The 13,621-nt window shown below is 43.1% G+C and overlaps 4 protein-coding genes across 5 annotated transcripts in view; 3 read left to right on the top strand and 1 right to left on the bottom strand.

Moving 5' to 3' along the window:
* Window positions 1–957, top strand: part of LOC117898796 (ATP synthase subunit d, mitochondrial) — a 25,808-nt gene extending 24,851 nt beyond the window's left edge. For both annotated transcript variants that reach the window (XM_034808437.1, XM_034808436.1), the window contains one exon: window positions 312–957. In XM_034808437.1, the coding sequence (XP_034664328.1) occupies window positions 327–863 (537 nt within the window). In that variant the 5' untranslated portion in view covers window positions 312–326 and the 3' untranslated portion in view covers window positions 864–957. The remainder of the gene's footprint in view (window positions 1–311) is intronic.
* LOC117898798 (39S ribosomal protein L55, mitochondrial) overlaps window positions 1–13,621 on the bottom strand; it is a 14,548-nt gene extending 927 nt beyond the window's left edge. The window contains exon 1 of the mRNA XM_034808441.1: window positions 13,604–13,621. The gene's annotated coding sequence lies outside the window, so the exon portion shown is untranslated. The remainder of the gene's footprint in view (window positions 1–13,603) is intronic.
* LOC117898797 lies at window positions 1,152–1,921 on the top strand. The gene is made up of 3 exons (XM_034808438.1): window positions 1,152–1,441; window positions 1,500–1,701; window positions 1,828–1,921. Coding segments are annotated over exons 1-3 (441 nt in total). The 5' UTR covers window positions 1,152–1,204; the 3' UTR covers window positions 1,830–1,921.
* The window catches only part of LOC117898794 (flocculation protein FLO11), a 34,773-nt gene continuing 24,093 nt past the window's right edge, over window positions 2,942–13,621 (top strand). Inside the window, exon 1 of the mRNA XM_034808432.1 lies at window positions 2,942–3,619. The gene's annotated coding sequence lies outside the window, so the exon portion shown is untranslated. The remainder of the gene's footprint in view (window positions 3,620–13,621) is intronic.

Raw genomic sequence — 13,621 nt, 5'->3', positions numbered from 1 at the left:
CTACTTGAGTAATGTGCCACAAGATTTACTTAATCTTAATGGATATCCAACTAAATGGAACCCCAAGGAATACGCACTTTTCCGACCCTAACAAGTCGGAAGGGTGCTGCCACGGCAAAATTACATAATTTCTGCACGCATAATTTTCTGTGGAATGGAAAGTGCATAATATGTAACGTAGCAGATGGGACTCAAGCCGCACAATCCAGAGCAACTATTTGTGCTTAAGGAATACCGACTGGCATTACATTTCCATTTCCACTCTGAGAACCTAACCTCATCTAATTTATGTTTTTGTTGCGTTTTTTCAGTATTTGTGCTACAGAATGGCCGCTCGCCGCATCGCCCAATCCTCCATAAACTGGTCCGCTCTGGCCGAGCGTGTGCCCGCCAACCAGAAGACCAGCTTCGGCGCCTTCAAGACCAAGGCGGACATCTATGTGCGCGCCGTGATGGCCAATCCCGAGAGCCCACCGAAGATTGACTGGGCCTACTACAAGGCTATGGTGCCCGTGGCCGGCCTCGTCGATAGCTTCCAGAAGCAGTACGATGCCCTTACCGTGCCCTACCCCAAGGACACAGTCTCGCCCCAGGTGGACGCCGAGATCAAGGAGTCGCAGTCGGAGATTGCTTCCTACAAGAAGGTCTCGGAGCAGCGCATCCAGAACTACCAGAAGGAGATTGCCCATCTGAAGTCGCTGCTGCCATACGATCAGATGACCATGGAGGATTACCGCGATGCATTCCCCGACAGCGCACTGGACCCCCTCAACAAGCCAACCTTCTGGCCTCACACCCCCGAGGAGCAGGTCGGCTACAAGTCCAAGGAGCAAATCGAGGCCGAGAAACAGGGACACCACTAAGAGCCCCTACCCGCACCTCACTCGAGAGCGCGTCGATTCGAAATGTAAATCACGTTAAAGTAAATTAAACAAATTAAAGTCATTTCAAATGAAATGCATTTTGTTTTGCGGCCAGTTGTAATTTCTTTTGTTTGTGCAGAAAGTAAGTTGAATATTTATAAAAAGATTTCTGTAGACATTCAACCTGCATAAGGTCGATGAACAATTGTAGCTGCTAATTGAACAGCTGGCTGAGATTTGCATTGAAACAGTTCATATTAAGTAGCCTTTATATATTCCAAGAACCATTGCCTGGCTTAACCATTTGAGTGGTGGCTTCTAGGGCGACAAGTTTTGAGCAAATGAACATCTTAATCGGAGTACTGAGTAGCTTGCTGCTCGCCCCCATCTTGTTGGCCAGTGGGCAGACAGGGGACTGTGACTTTAGACAGGCGGTTGTGACTGGACAATCGTTCTATTTCCGATCCCCCAGGTATCCCGAAAAATACACACCAGGCACCAAATGCAAGATGCAAGCTACCAGCTCTTGGGCTAATAACAAATTGATCCTAACCTGCCAAATTGACATTCCAAGGGATGTAAGTGCCCGCGAAACAGCATCCAATATTTGGTGATAATTTGCATTTTATTTATTAGCCAAATGGATGCATCAATAACAAATTCGTTGTCAAGAGGTACCACGGAGATGGGGTTCTGCAGAGTACGAATACTTATTGTGGCAAGAGGCAAATATCCGAGACTAGTTACTCTCGAACCAACTACGCCCAAATCCATGTAGATTTTACCACTTCGGGGAGTAAAACCGGCAGATTCTCCTGCACACTCTCGGCTTCAACTTAAACAAATAACTACGAAGGTGGATACAATAATTTTGGTAAACAAATGTAATCAATAATTTGAAGACATTTTTGGTATTTTTCAGAGCTGGAAGAGGAAAAGGATATGGCCAAATCAGATAGGGTGGAAGGGAACACAGATAAAGCTGCATGTGTTCCAACTCAAGGAAAATGCTCTTGGATAACATGAAGGAAGCGACATACATCTGGTAATATTCCCTGATCGCCCTGAGCGTGTCCATGTGCTGGCGTTTGACTGGCCTTGCCTACCTGGAGTTGGAGTTCAGCTTCCGTTAACAATACCAGAACCACAAAACTCTGTTTCACCTTTTATCATTTTTAATAATACTTATCAGTAGTCTAGTTTATAAAACAAGGAATTTAAATGGTATCAAAGCGGTTTATGTGTAAAATTTGTTGGTTTTGCATTGGATTTGAACTCGATACTATTAAATAGTTATCGATCCAAAATGAATCAAGTGTGGCACTTTTTTGTACAGTTTTATGCAGACTGGGCATCTTTCAGCAACATGCAACCAAAATGTGGCAACATTTTAAATACCCTTTAATATGGAGATGTTGTATGATTTGGCGATATGTAACATATTTGGGGAAACATGAACAAATCAGAGAAAGAGAATAGATTCGGGAACAATATAGGAACATTTTAGAATTAAATGCCTGAATCTGCATTAAATGCATGAATCTGCATTAAATGCATGATTATTAAATTGAGAAGCAGCTTATAAAACAAGAGACTCAACATAAATTAGAGCAAAGAGGGTACATAAAAGATCGACACTCAACAATAGCCAGCACAGGAACCGGTTTGCTGGCAACATGAGTACGGCAACATGCGAGTGGAATTGGGCAACATGACCGATCGTGTCTTGAGTGACTTAAGTTTTGAGTGTTTCTTTCAAACTCAACGAATATCTAGAATCCAACTGATCTTAATTTAAGATTTTTGGAGTTTCAAATGTAATTTTATTATGCTAATTTGTATTTTATGTGTGTATTTTAAACTAAAGATGTTGTTCTGTTCAAAAAATATTCCAATGTCCTAGATCCTTCATAATGCCATCTAATAGCAAGTATGTTTACGATTTGACTCTTGAGAGCGGTTAGAAATATATCTGCATTAACCGAAAATAAAAACTCAAATAAAAAACTCACTCGAATAACACGACGAAGATTGTGATTCATTCATTCATTCGTTCACAGCGTTCGCAGCGTTCACCGTTCACTCGCAAACGAAACGAGTTGGAGTGCAAACGTCCCAAGCGGAAGATCAAGTTGTATTATAGCGCCCGGAGTGGGAGATCCGAACCACAATTTCGCATTGTAGTGTCTCCAGCAACAACGCCAAGATTACAAAGTTGAATAAAGTTGAAAATTGCCGTAATAAATCGAATCAAATCAATTGAGTGCACGTGACGGGTGCAGTTCAAACCCAATAATTTGCATACATAGAGGAGAGCTGTCCGATCAGTTAACCCACTTTCTAAACGACCCCCCGACAAAAAGAAAGATATATGAAAAAAATCGACCGAAAATTCCAGTTTGTAACAACGAAACCAATTAACAAGCAAATAATATTGAGTAAATAACAGAAGAAGCAAGTGATTCACACGAGATATTGTTTACTTCTAAGCTCTAGTTTTTTTTACACCAAGTCTTCCAAGTGAAGTGCGTCTACCTAACAAAATCGAAAGAAAACAAATACTCACGCGAAATCGTTCGTTCTCTAACAACAAAAAAGCGAGAAAAAGCTGACTGGAAAACGCACGGGAAACGACACTGATACCGGAACGCGTCTATTCCTGTCCCGCATCCGCGCACCACCCCCCCGTCGACTGTCAGTCAATTGAAACCGCAACAGCAACAGCAGCAGGCAGAAGCAACAATCTGCAGCACAGTGTAAGTTACACCAACAAAAAAAGAGAGGAGAGGAGGAGGAGAGCCTTTGGCATTCTCCCTTTTCCGATGTGGCCGCCTCCTAACAAACGACTTAACCAGCCAGACTTTAAACGAGTAACCTCAACGCGTTCAATGGGATAGGCCGAATCCAATCCCGATTCAAGCCAAAAGAATGCTGAAATTCAAGCTTCGACCACGGGATACCCTAATATCCGCTCAGCTTAGAAGAGTATTCGCACAGTTGCCGTTTGCTTTTCTTAATTGGCGGCACAGCATGATACGATTTACCTGGATTTTATGGCCGCTCTGTGTGTCTTTCTTCAGGCTAATACACTCCACGGAGGCTCTACTCTATTGGGGCTTAAGCCACAGTAAAGTATCTTAAACGGATCTTGTAGTCGGCGGGGCCCTCCTGTCGGTAGGTCGGCGGTGCATGCTGGCATATTTCATAATCTGCTGCTGGCTGGCAGCATAATTTTTAGCACCTTAAAACTTGCTCTCTGCCGCGTCGCGTCTTAGTCTCGCATTTCACCAGCACACAGATACACACACACACACACACACACACACACACACACACACACCCAAGGCAGCTATAATTTCTTTGGATAATTATTACCCGTCTGGCGCGTCTGATTTTATTTATTTTCTGCTGTAGCAGCTGACTATGTGAAATTTTTTGCGTTGATTTCGGTTTCTGCTCATCGTTTTTTTTGTTGCTGGTTTTTCTGCTCATTTGCATAAACACCTAGCGGATATTTTAACTAATATATTTATATCTCAGCTTAAATACTTAATTTAGGAAACTTTTTGCAACTTTCCTCGGCCCAAACTAAACATTTCAGCGGAAGCTCGGAAATATTTACGTTATTCGATCAGCCCTGCAATTCCTTTCTTCGTGCTGTTTATTTTGCTTTTGTTTTTTCGGTAATATTTTTGTAAGCGTTTTGGGTTTCAGTTATACAACAAATTCGAGTTTGCTTGGGAAGTCTTAGGAATGCAAATCGGTAACTCGACCTGCGTTAGGTACTCGTAATACAAGCTCTGACCGATCTGGCAAGTGATTTAATATTCGTACGAGTATTCGATATGAGGTGACTCAAATCGATTGACTGCCAATGGGATTTTCCCGCATGACTCAAAAGCGAAAAGTTCTGCCAAATGAAAGTCCAATTGGGTCCAGCTAATGCATTTTCCTTAGACGAACACATGTGTGTTTTGGTTCATATGTTTTAAAATCGAATAGATAAGGAATGTTCATAATTTGTTTGGTCAAAAAGCATTCCATTTCTGAAAACTCTTCTGTAGAAATTTGTTTGCTTAAGGTTAGAAATCTAGGGTACGATTATATCTATTTTTTATTGGTAACCAATCTCGAGTGTCTCTTTGACGGCTTTTTATGGCTTTCTTCATTTATGAGCACCTGATTTCCGATGCCCCTCGTCTGGTCCGCCTACTTCCACGGGCTTGTCATTGTCCAGCCCCATCCGAGACGTAACTCTCAAGCAAATTGCCATGAATGAAATTCGCATTTCATTGCAAACTGTCGACGATTGACTGCAGCCACTCTGCCGGTGGCCGGTTTTCACATTTGTGTGTGTCTCTGTGTGTGTTTGTGTAGTGCAGGTATCTGTGTCTATATGCGGTTTGGTGTGATTTTCCACAATCAACGACAATAGCTACGCACGTTCGCGGACAACAACAAAAGTAAAATAAAATAAAAAGAAATTGTCAATAATGTGCCAAAAGGAGACAACGCATGAAACAAAAACCAAGACACAAAAATGGCCAGAGGGAAACGTGTTCCAGCCCAGCCCAGCCCAGACCATGCCATGCCATACAATTTTTTTCGATCGAGTGCAACGCGTTGTCCGTCCGGCCGTAAAATTTGTATTAACTATTGGCCAGACACAAACATTTATTCGTACTTTCACAAAAACTCGTTCGAACAAATGGCACAAATATGAGCATATTATTTTCCCCATTTTTGTCGTCGCATTTTTTGTTTGTTTTGCAAGACTTTTCCCGCATTTTATAGTCGCTTTATTAGCAACGTGCCAGAGGCAAACACACCAAGACCAGAAGGCACAACAAACAGAAGGCAAATCAAGCGAGCAAACAAGAAGTTTGTAAACTTAAAAAATGCATTTCGGCACGAACTTTGGGAGCGTGGGTGTGCCGGGGTGTGTGTGTGTGTTTTTGAGGGGGAGAGGAGGTGGTACCGGAGGCGGCCGTTACGCAGTCTCGAGGCGGTGTTTAAATGCTAAAAGAAATAAACCCAACTGAACCGAAGTGTACAATAATTATGCACATTAAAGCCGGACTCAAACTTTCCACTTTTCCATTGACTGTTTGGCATTTTCAAGGCACGCATTGGGTTTTGCTATTGTTGTTTTCATTGTAAGCCAAATATGTACTATAATTGTTGTTCGTATATTACGAGAACGCGCCTCAGCTCCCTTGCTGTTTGCTTAATAATCGAAATGAGGCGGCTTAAACCTTGACTGTAATTTATTTTCTGTCTGTGGTCAGTTCAGTGTTTTTCTTTTCATACTTTTCCCCAAGCTTCATATTTTCATTTTTTTTCATCTCATGCGATAAGCGAAACGTGATTGATTAAAGACAAGTTGCGGGCGTTAAGATATGGCAGCTCTGGGACTGCGACTGGGTCTAGGTCTCGCTGGGAGGGGGACCCGTCTCTTATCTGTTGCTCGCTTGCAGGTGATTTATCATCATCCTTTATCACTTATTGTTCTTATACATACAACAGCCAAAGATTTTGCTGATACTAAAGTGTTTTTCATTGCTTTAAGAAAATGTATAAATGATTTTTTGATGTTTACAAATTGAAGGAGTGGCTGAGATGTTAAGTGTAAATATTTTATTTATATTATTTATTGGGGAACTGGATTCCCTATGTATTCTCATAATCCCGAACAACATAGTTTACACATGCTCATTCCAATCATATGGTCATGATACGCACTGTCTCTACTTTACAACCATGTGTTTCCGAAACTCGAAAAGTTCCGTTTCCTCTCCAACAACACCTTTGACAAAATAAACAATAAGTCAAGAGACCCAACAATGATCACTTCTTACAGTAAATCATCTTGTTATTCAGTTTCTGCCTCCCTCTCTCCCGCTCCTTCGCGCCGCTCTCCACTCCATTCCACGCCATCGCTGTCCCTCTCTTTGGCTATCTTCTTCTCCACTTTTGTGGTGCGTCAAGCTGGCACGACAGGCGGCGGCGGCCGGGAGAAAGTTTTTCTTTTTCTTTGCCAAACTCGAAAAATAAAAGCAAAAATAAAATTAACGCTAAAAAAAATATAAAGCTCAAACAAAGGCCAGAAAACGCAACAAAACTGTTAAGTGTGCAATTCAAACATGTGGTTTTATGTACACACATGTATACGATATATGTATCCATACATACATAAGTATATTGACATATGTATATTTGCATATGTATTTACAGTGTTTGCCGTATGCATACATCCACCCGACTTACATAATACAAACAATGTTATAGCGAAATGGGCATTAAAAGCGCATAACAATTAATTGTGTTAAAAAACAATCGACGAGGCGACAGCAAATGAATCAAGAGTGGTTGACACTCTGCAGGTGTGTCCACCCAATGATCCACCTGCAAAACCAGACCCACCGCAATCCAAGAGGGGAAAAATGGCAAACAGCTTGAAGAATGATTTGTTTTCGCTGCTGTTTTTTCGTCTGCCTCTGGAAACACATTCCACGCATTGTCATAAAAGTAAATTGCTTAATTTATGCCACAAATGTGTCGTCCACCTCCAGGGGGGGTGGAGTGGAGAGAGCGACACTTTCTACGAAACCGCACCTAAGCGCAGACGCGCAGCTCTGAGCGCGATTCTTGCGTAAGCGCGACTTTAAACGCATGCAAAACGCGTGCATCGCAAGCGGCAGCAGAGCCGCAGCAGAGCGTCATTACATCAGAGGTGACCCGAGGGCAAAAGCAGTGGCTTCATAATTAACTGATAAAAGCCAATAATTGAAGTAGACCCTTCTGAGGGAGTGGAACAAATCAATAAATAATTGTGGAAAAACTTTGGGGCCTGACTTGACCCTCATTATTGCTTTATCAGCAAAGCAAAGTAAGAGGGAAGCTCTTTTGACAGTCTGCAATTTATGCTATGCTGGAAAATGGGAAAATTCTCAAGTGCCTTGATTTCGTTTCACTCAGTGACGCTCGAAAGCAGCAGAAAGCATGAAAAAAGCCACAGAATTTGGAATTCCATTTACATTTATATTTTTGGTGCAGAGGGAAAACCCACTGCCCTAACACTAATTTATCTCTGTGTAGAGAACTGGCAGAGAGACGCGTTTTCAATTGGAGAATCTGTTTGCCAGATAAATATTTATATTTCCCATGGAATATATGGATCCAACAGCAAGAAAACTCCATAAAAGTCGCACTGAAGAGACGTATCTGTATCTGCATGTGGTGCTGGTTCATGGGTGTTAATGTCATTTCAATTATATTCAGTAAAAGTAATTTGGGAAGAGAAAGAGCAGAAGAGAAGGTGAGAAACGAGAAATGAAAAACGAAAGCGTTCTTAATTGCCAGAGGAGACGACACGGCATTGTAAAATAATTTTCAGTTGTTTCAGTGGCTTTTCCCGCCCGCTCTTTTCTCTCCCTCGCCGTCGCAATGTTACTCTGTAATATTTATGGGCCTCCTCCTCTGATTAATGTGCATGAGGGAGCCACAGAAATATGAAAAAACAATCCTCGAATCGGCGAATCAAATTGAAAATTTATTTGCGCATGCGCAGCGTCTGTGCACGCCAATCCATGCCCAGTTGTATCTGTATCTGGCAGTGAGTAATGTATCGGTATCTCCGCGTCAGCGATTGCTCTTTCACTCTCCAGACACTGCAGACCATTTTCTAATGTGCATGGAAAATAATTGAAAAGCAAAGTGTGGCAGTGGCAGAGGCTGTGGCTGTGGCAGTGGCTGCAACAGAAAATTGAATTATAATTTCAATTATGAACCGTTGAAAGCGGAAGAAAAGCTCGTCCACTCTCGGCCAACAAAAGAGCCCATTGAGATCGGAGAGCGGCCACAACTGTAAATGAGGTTGCGACTAGCAGCAGCGCAGCGCAGATACAATCTGGGTAGGTGCCCCCTGCCACTGCCACTGCCCATACCCCTGCCACTGTGGCATGTCAATCAAGATGAACAGTAAAACGCTTCTAACGCCGCACTCGAGTGAAATGCCAGCGCGTCCCATCTCAATCTCAATTCTACATTCTCCATCACGATCCCAATCTCGATCTTGGCCAGCTTTAATTGCTGCCTAATGGCCGAGTCACCGTCCCCGTCTCCATTTAGGGCCCGGGGCCCTCTAGCCATGCACCATGTGGGTCAGGTCAGACGCATTTGACAAACAACCGACTGGCGACTGTCATAAGTTGATTTAAAATATGAAAAATGAGATCTGTCAATAGTTGAGGCTTCATTTGGTAACTCTTTATGAGTGCATCTTCGCATCCGAGGACTTGCATAACGTTTCTGTGATGTGTAAAGTCTTCTGCAACTGCATCTGTGTCAGCACCAAATCACTTTCAATTGTTTGTGTCTGTCTGTCTGTCTGACTGATTGTTTCCAAATCACTGCGAAAGGGAGGAGCTTATGGCCAACAAAATTTGGACTGGTATTTATGGCCTTGAATTGTGGTCAAGTTGGGTCGGGGTCTGCATGATTTCATCGTTGTTTCACACATTTTGACGCAGAAGAAGGAGCGGGGTACAAAGAAACTTGTCAACGACTTTGTGGCTCATTATAATTTTCGCCACAAAATCGATGACTAAACGAACGCAATCAGGTTTTCGCAGCCACAGCCCTAAGCTCACAGTCAGTTTGTTTTTTTATATTATTTGCTAGAATTCACAATCATTGATTGCTTTGGTTTTGGTTTGGTTTGGTTTTTTCTCTCCTCCGTGCCTGCCATAATATAGTGGCTTGCGTAGTGGTGTTAATTGTCGAATTAACTTGGCCAAAAACAGCTGCCACTGCGGCTGCTGCTGGCTGGCAAAGCTCGGAAATCCAGTCAGAGCTCATTATACACTTGCAGAGAGGGTTTTACGAACTTTAAGGTGAAGTTTGCCCTGCAGATTGGCTTTTGAAAACTCAATTATGACATTAATGACAGCTAATTTCCCCTTTACATTATTCTGCAAAATTATGGAAAATATCTGCCTGCAAGTGTTCCCATAATCATAACAGAGTAAGCTTTTGCACATCCATTAGGGTATTCTGCACTTCGATTACGTTTGTTGGCTTTTTGTTTGAATTTCATAAAGGTTCTTGCTTCATCGCACAACACAGATGGCGCCGCTTGCCACTTGCCCGCTTGCCCGTTGCCTGCTGTCGGTAATTGAATTAATTTCTGCACTTGTTGCCGACACACAATGCAGTTTTTCATTCGCATAATTATCAGACATTGATTATGAACTCATTGAGGCATGGATTGACTACCACTGGCCACACAATGAATCTACACGTTGCTCTGACCAGATTTCCTTGTTTTATGGCTCCGATTGAAGTCAAGCTCGGAGTTGATGGCGATGGCGGCAGACCAGTTCCGGCTCCACGGACTTGGCTTGGTGATTGTGTGCTGGGTGCCGTGTGCTGAGCATTTGGACGGAATGGTAATGGCTAATAATTGCAAGCCACGATTTCGCAAAAGAGAGCCGCCACAGGAAGACAGAGAGAGGGAGAGAGAGATAGAGAGAGTGATGGACAATCGAAGTCAATAAAAAGTGCGCTTAATCAATAAGAAAATAAAAAAAACCACTCTGATTGCAAGCCTCCACCAACGAAGTTCCTCTTGGTCCAGGTTGATCTTCAAGTTATGGCCCACAATGTCTGTGTAAATCCTCGAGAGTCACGTTCATTTCGCTTAAGTTATATCCGTAGATTGCTGGCAATTCCCAAATCGATCCAAATCGAACTTCAAACTCATGATTTAGTGAATGCTTTCGAGTCGTCGCTCGACTTACTTCCTTCCCTCAAACACTCGAGACAGCACGTGCAGCAGCAGCAGCAACAGTCGGTAAAAGTGAGGCATGAGGCATGGCTTTTACCAGCATAATTCTAAAATGTTGCCACTTTGATTTAGGAGATTGCTGCCACAGCGACAGCCACAGCCACAGCCACAGTTGCAGCTGCATCTGGTGTGGGCTGGTTCTTGCACTCCAGTTGGAGTTTGAAGTTGGACTTTGGCCTGCTGTGCCCCAACGCCAACTGGTTGCAAGCGGCACAGCTGTGTGGGCGTGCGGCAAGTGAAAACATTTCGAAAGTAGTTTGGAAGTGCAGCATGAAAATGCTGATTCTCTCTCTCTCTATCCCTCCGTGTGGGTGAAGGGGTTTATTTGGAGCAGCTTTAGTTACTGGCAAATCGCATTGATTTATGGCGGCATGGAATAAATAATTACCCCAACTGTTAGCCTTCAAAGTGGGTCTTTGCAGGGGTCACGGTCACAGTCAGGGCAGAACTGCGGAGCAGTTGGTGTTTATTTGGTATAGATTTTCAAGCTTTTTGAAACTTTCTTTGATTTACGGCCTGTACATGTGGCTGTAGCTCAGCTGTTTCGATTTTCTTTAAGGGGAACCTATGGCCATTTCCTAATAAAATAAATCCTAATTCAAATATATAATTTGCAGAAATATTCCATGAAAATGCGGCTCCTCATATGACTTGAGGCCACCTTAGTAACTCCCCGAACCGTTTGTAATTTTACACCATGCACAACGCCCCAAAGGCATTGAGTCACTTTGTGGCTCACTTTTGTTTAACCAACAATTAGGCGCAATTACAGTTTTTGAGCAATTAAATATTGAAAACCCGTTTGTTTTCGTTCAGGTTTCAGAGAGGCTTGCCGGAGGAAACGCAACAATTTCCACAGCATTTCCTCGATTGGATGGGGAAAAATGGAAATGTCTCGTTGATGAAATGCACCAGAGTTGGGCTTCCGTTTACGGCACGGTTCGATTCGATTTGATTCGCTTAGAAAACAAATATTCCATAATTAATTAATTTTGTGTGTGTTTTTTGGGCGTTGCTAATTTTGCAGCATTTAAGCAATCAGAAATTGATTTGTTGCAATTAGTGTGGATTCGTAATTGAAAGCGACAGCTGGAAATTATGCAACTGGGGAAAAAAAAGCTTAGCACATATTTGTCGGTTTTAATTAACGCCCAAAAAGTATCTGGCAGATACTTACTGCATTCATGGAATCTCGGTTTGGGCTTACTGTTTTGATACTGGCTTTTCCCCTGTTGTTTGCTGTTTCGTTGTTGCGTTTTTGTCATTCACATAACACTGACATAAGCCGATTTTGGGTGTTTTTCTTATTTTTCTCCCCACTTCCTGCTTATTATTATGGATATGTGGACTGTACAGAGACCTATAGACCCACATCAGTCGAAAAAGTGATGCAAAATGACTCGCTTTTTGTGACAATTTTGAGTGGAGTGGAGAGATTGCATCAGCCAGAAAGGGTAACGAAGTGGGATTGCTATACCTTCTGGAAGGCTCTACATACTGATACCCTGTCTCTGATCCACTTTGCCCCCTCCTCTCAATCACTGCCCTGCAGATGAACGACCTCAATGAGGTCTGCATTCTCTCAGCTCCCAGATAGAGTTGCACTTGGGACTCGAACACGGACTGCCACTCGGGCGGAGGGTGGAGGAGATCAACTCTCTCGGCGGCACTTGAGTGTTTTCAATTGCCAGTGTGCCCATGGCAGGGGGAGGGCTTAATGTAACCCTATAGCCATTAGCATCATCTACTGCCACATCCAAACCCTCTCCCCGTCCCCTCTCCCTTTATCATTTATGCTACTTTAATGCGTTTGGCCCTTGCTTGAAGTCCATTCAGGCCATCGACTGCAATTATGCCCTGGAATCTAGCTAGCCTCTCTTTCACACCCCTCTCTCTCTCTCTCTCTCTCTCTCTTTCTCTCTCTTCTCTTTCTCTCCCTTCCCTCTTTCGCTCCTGATTGATTTGCTGGTGGCATGCATGCGTGCCGGCGTTCGAGGCGTTCGTTCGTTCGTTTGTTTTTGCCCCCGCCGAACAATCCAAATATTTTCCCATTTTCCACGCAAGGCGGAAAAAAAAACACGAGCAAATAAACAAAGGCCTGGCATTATCAAGGGGAAGGCTCTTGGCCAAAAGGTCATGTGTGGAATTTCACAATATCCCCCCATAGATGAATATGCATAAATCCACGCTGATGATCAACTTTATCACCATGATGATGATGATGATGATGTTCAGCCAATGACCGAAGTTCATTTTACATCCATTCAAAGCACTGACCAACGGCTTTTGTGCCGCAGCGAAGCTGAAATGAATGTTTTATGCCACTCGGTCTTGACCGGTTTGTACAGCTATCGACCGAACAGCAGCAGCAGCAGCAGCAAAAAGAGGCAACAAGTTACCGGCTACGGCTATGGCTACCCAAGAAGCCGTGTGCCCCAGCATAGCGCAAGAAAAAATTGGTACAAAAACGGAACATTTTGCAATGCGGCGAGGTCAAGGGGTGCCCAGAGATTAAGTTGAGAAAAACCTACAATCCAATGTGACCCGCTACTGGAAATCTTAAGCCTGAAACAAAAAAAACGGCATAGATTTACGCGAGACTTATCATGACAGAGGCCCATTAACCTTAGCTTAAGGCGCAAGCAAAAAAATGCTCAATGGTCAAAGCAAAGCTTGGAGCTGCCTCTGGCCAACACTCTTAATATTCAGAAATATGTGCTGTATTTTCTATGATATTTACCTTTTGCTCAATTACAGCCGAAGGCTAAGGTTAAAGCCATCCACAGCGTGGGCGCCGGCTGCTAACTCAATGTTAAAGCCAATGTTAAAAGCTAAGCAAACATGGCAAAAGTGCGCGCAATGCGCACAGGTGGATAATTGTATGACAGAGACCCAAAATAGCTAATAAAAG

Source organism: Drosophila subobscura, chromosome O (assembly GCF_008121235.1).
Source record: "Drosophila subobscura isolate 14011-0131.10 chromosome O, UCBerk_Dsub_1.0, whole genome shotgun sequence".
NCBI classification, from domain to species: Eukaryota; Metazoa; Arthropoda; class Insecta; order Diptera; family Drosophilidae; genus Drosophila; species Drosophila subobscura.
This window is presented reverse-complemented; position numbering and strand designations above follow the sequence as displayed.

Bases quoted from the DNA above. Each gene is read 5' to 3' on its own strand.
- LOC117898797 (XM_034808438.1), top strand. From the start codon at position 1,205: ATGAACATCTTAATCGGAGTACTGAGTAGCTTGCTGCTCGCCCCCATC. The intron at 1,442-1,499 runs GTAAGTGCCCGC...TTTATTTATTAG, and splicing joins AAATTGACATTCCAAGGGAT to CCAAATGGATGCATCAATAA.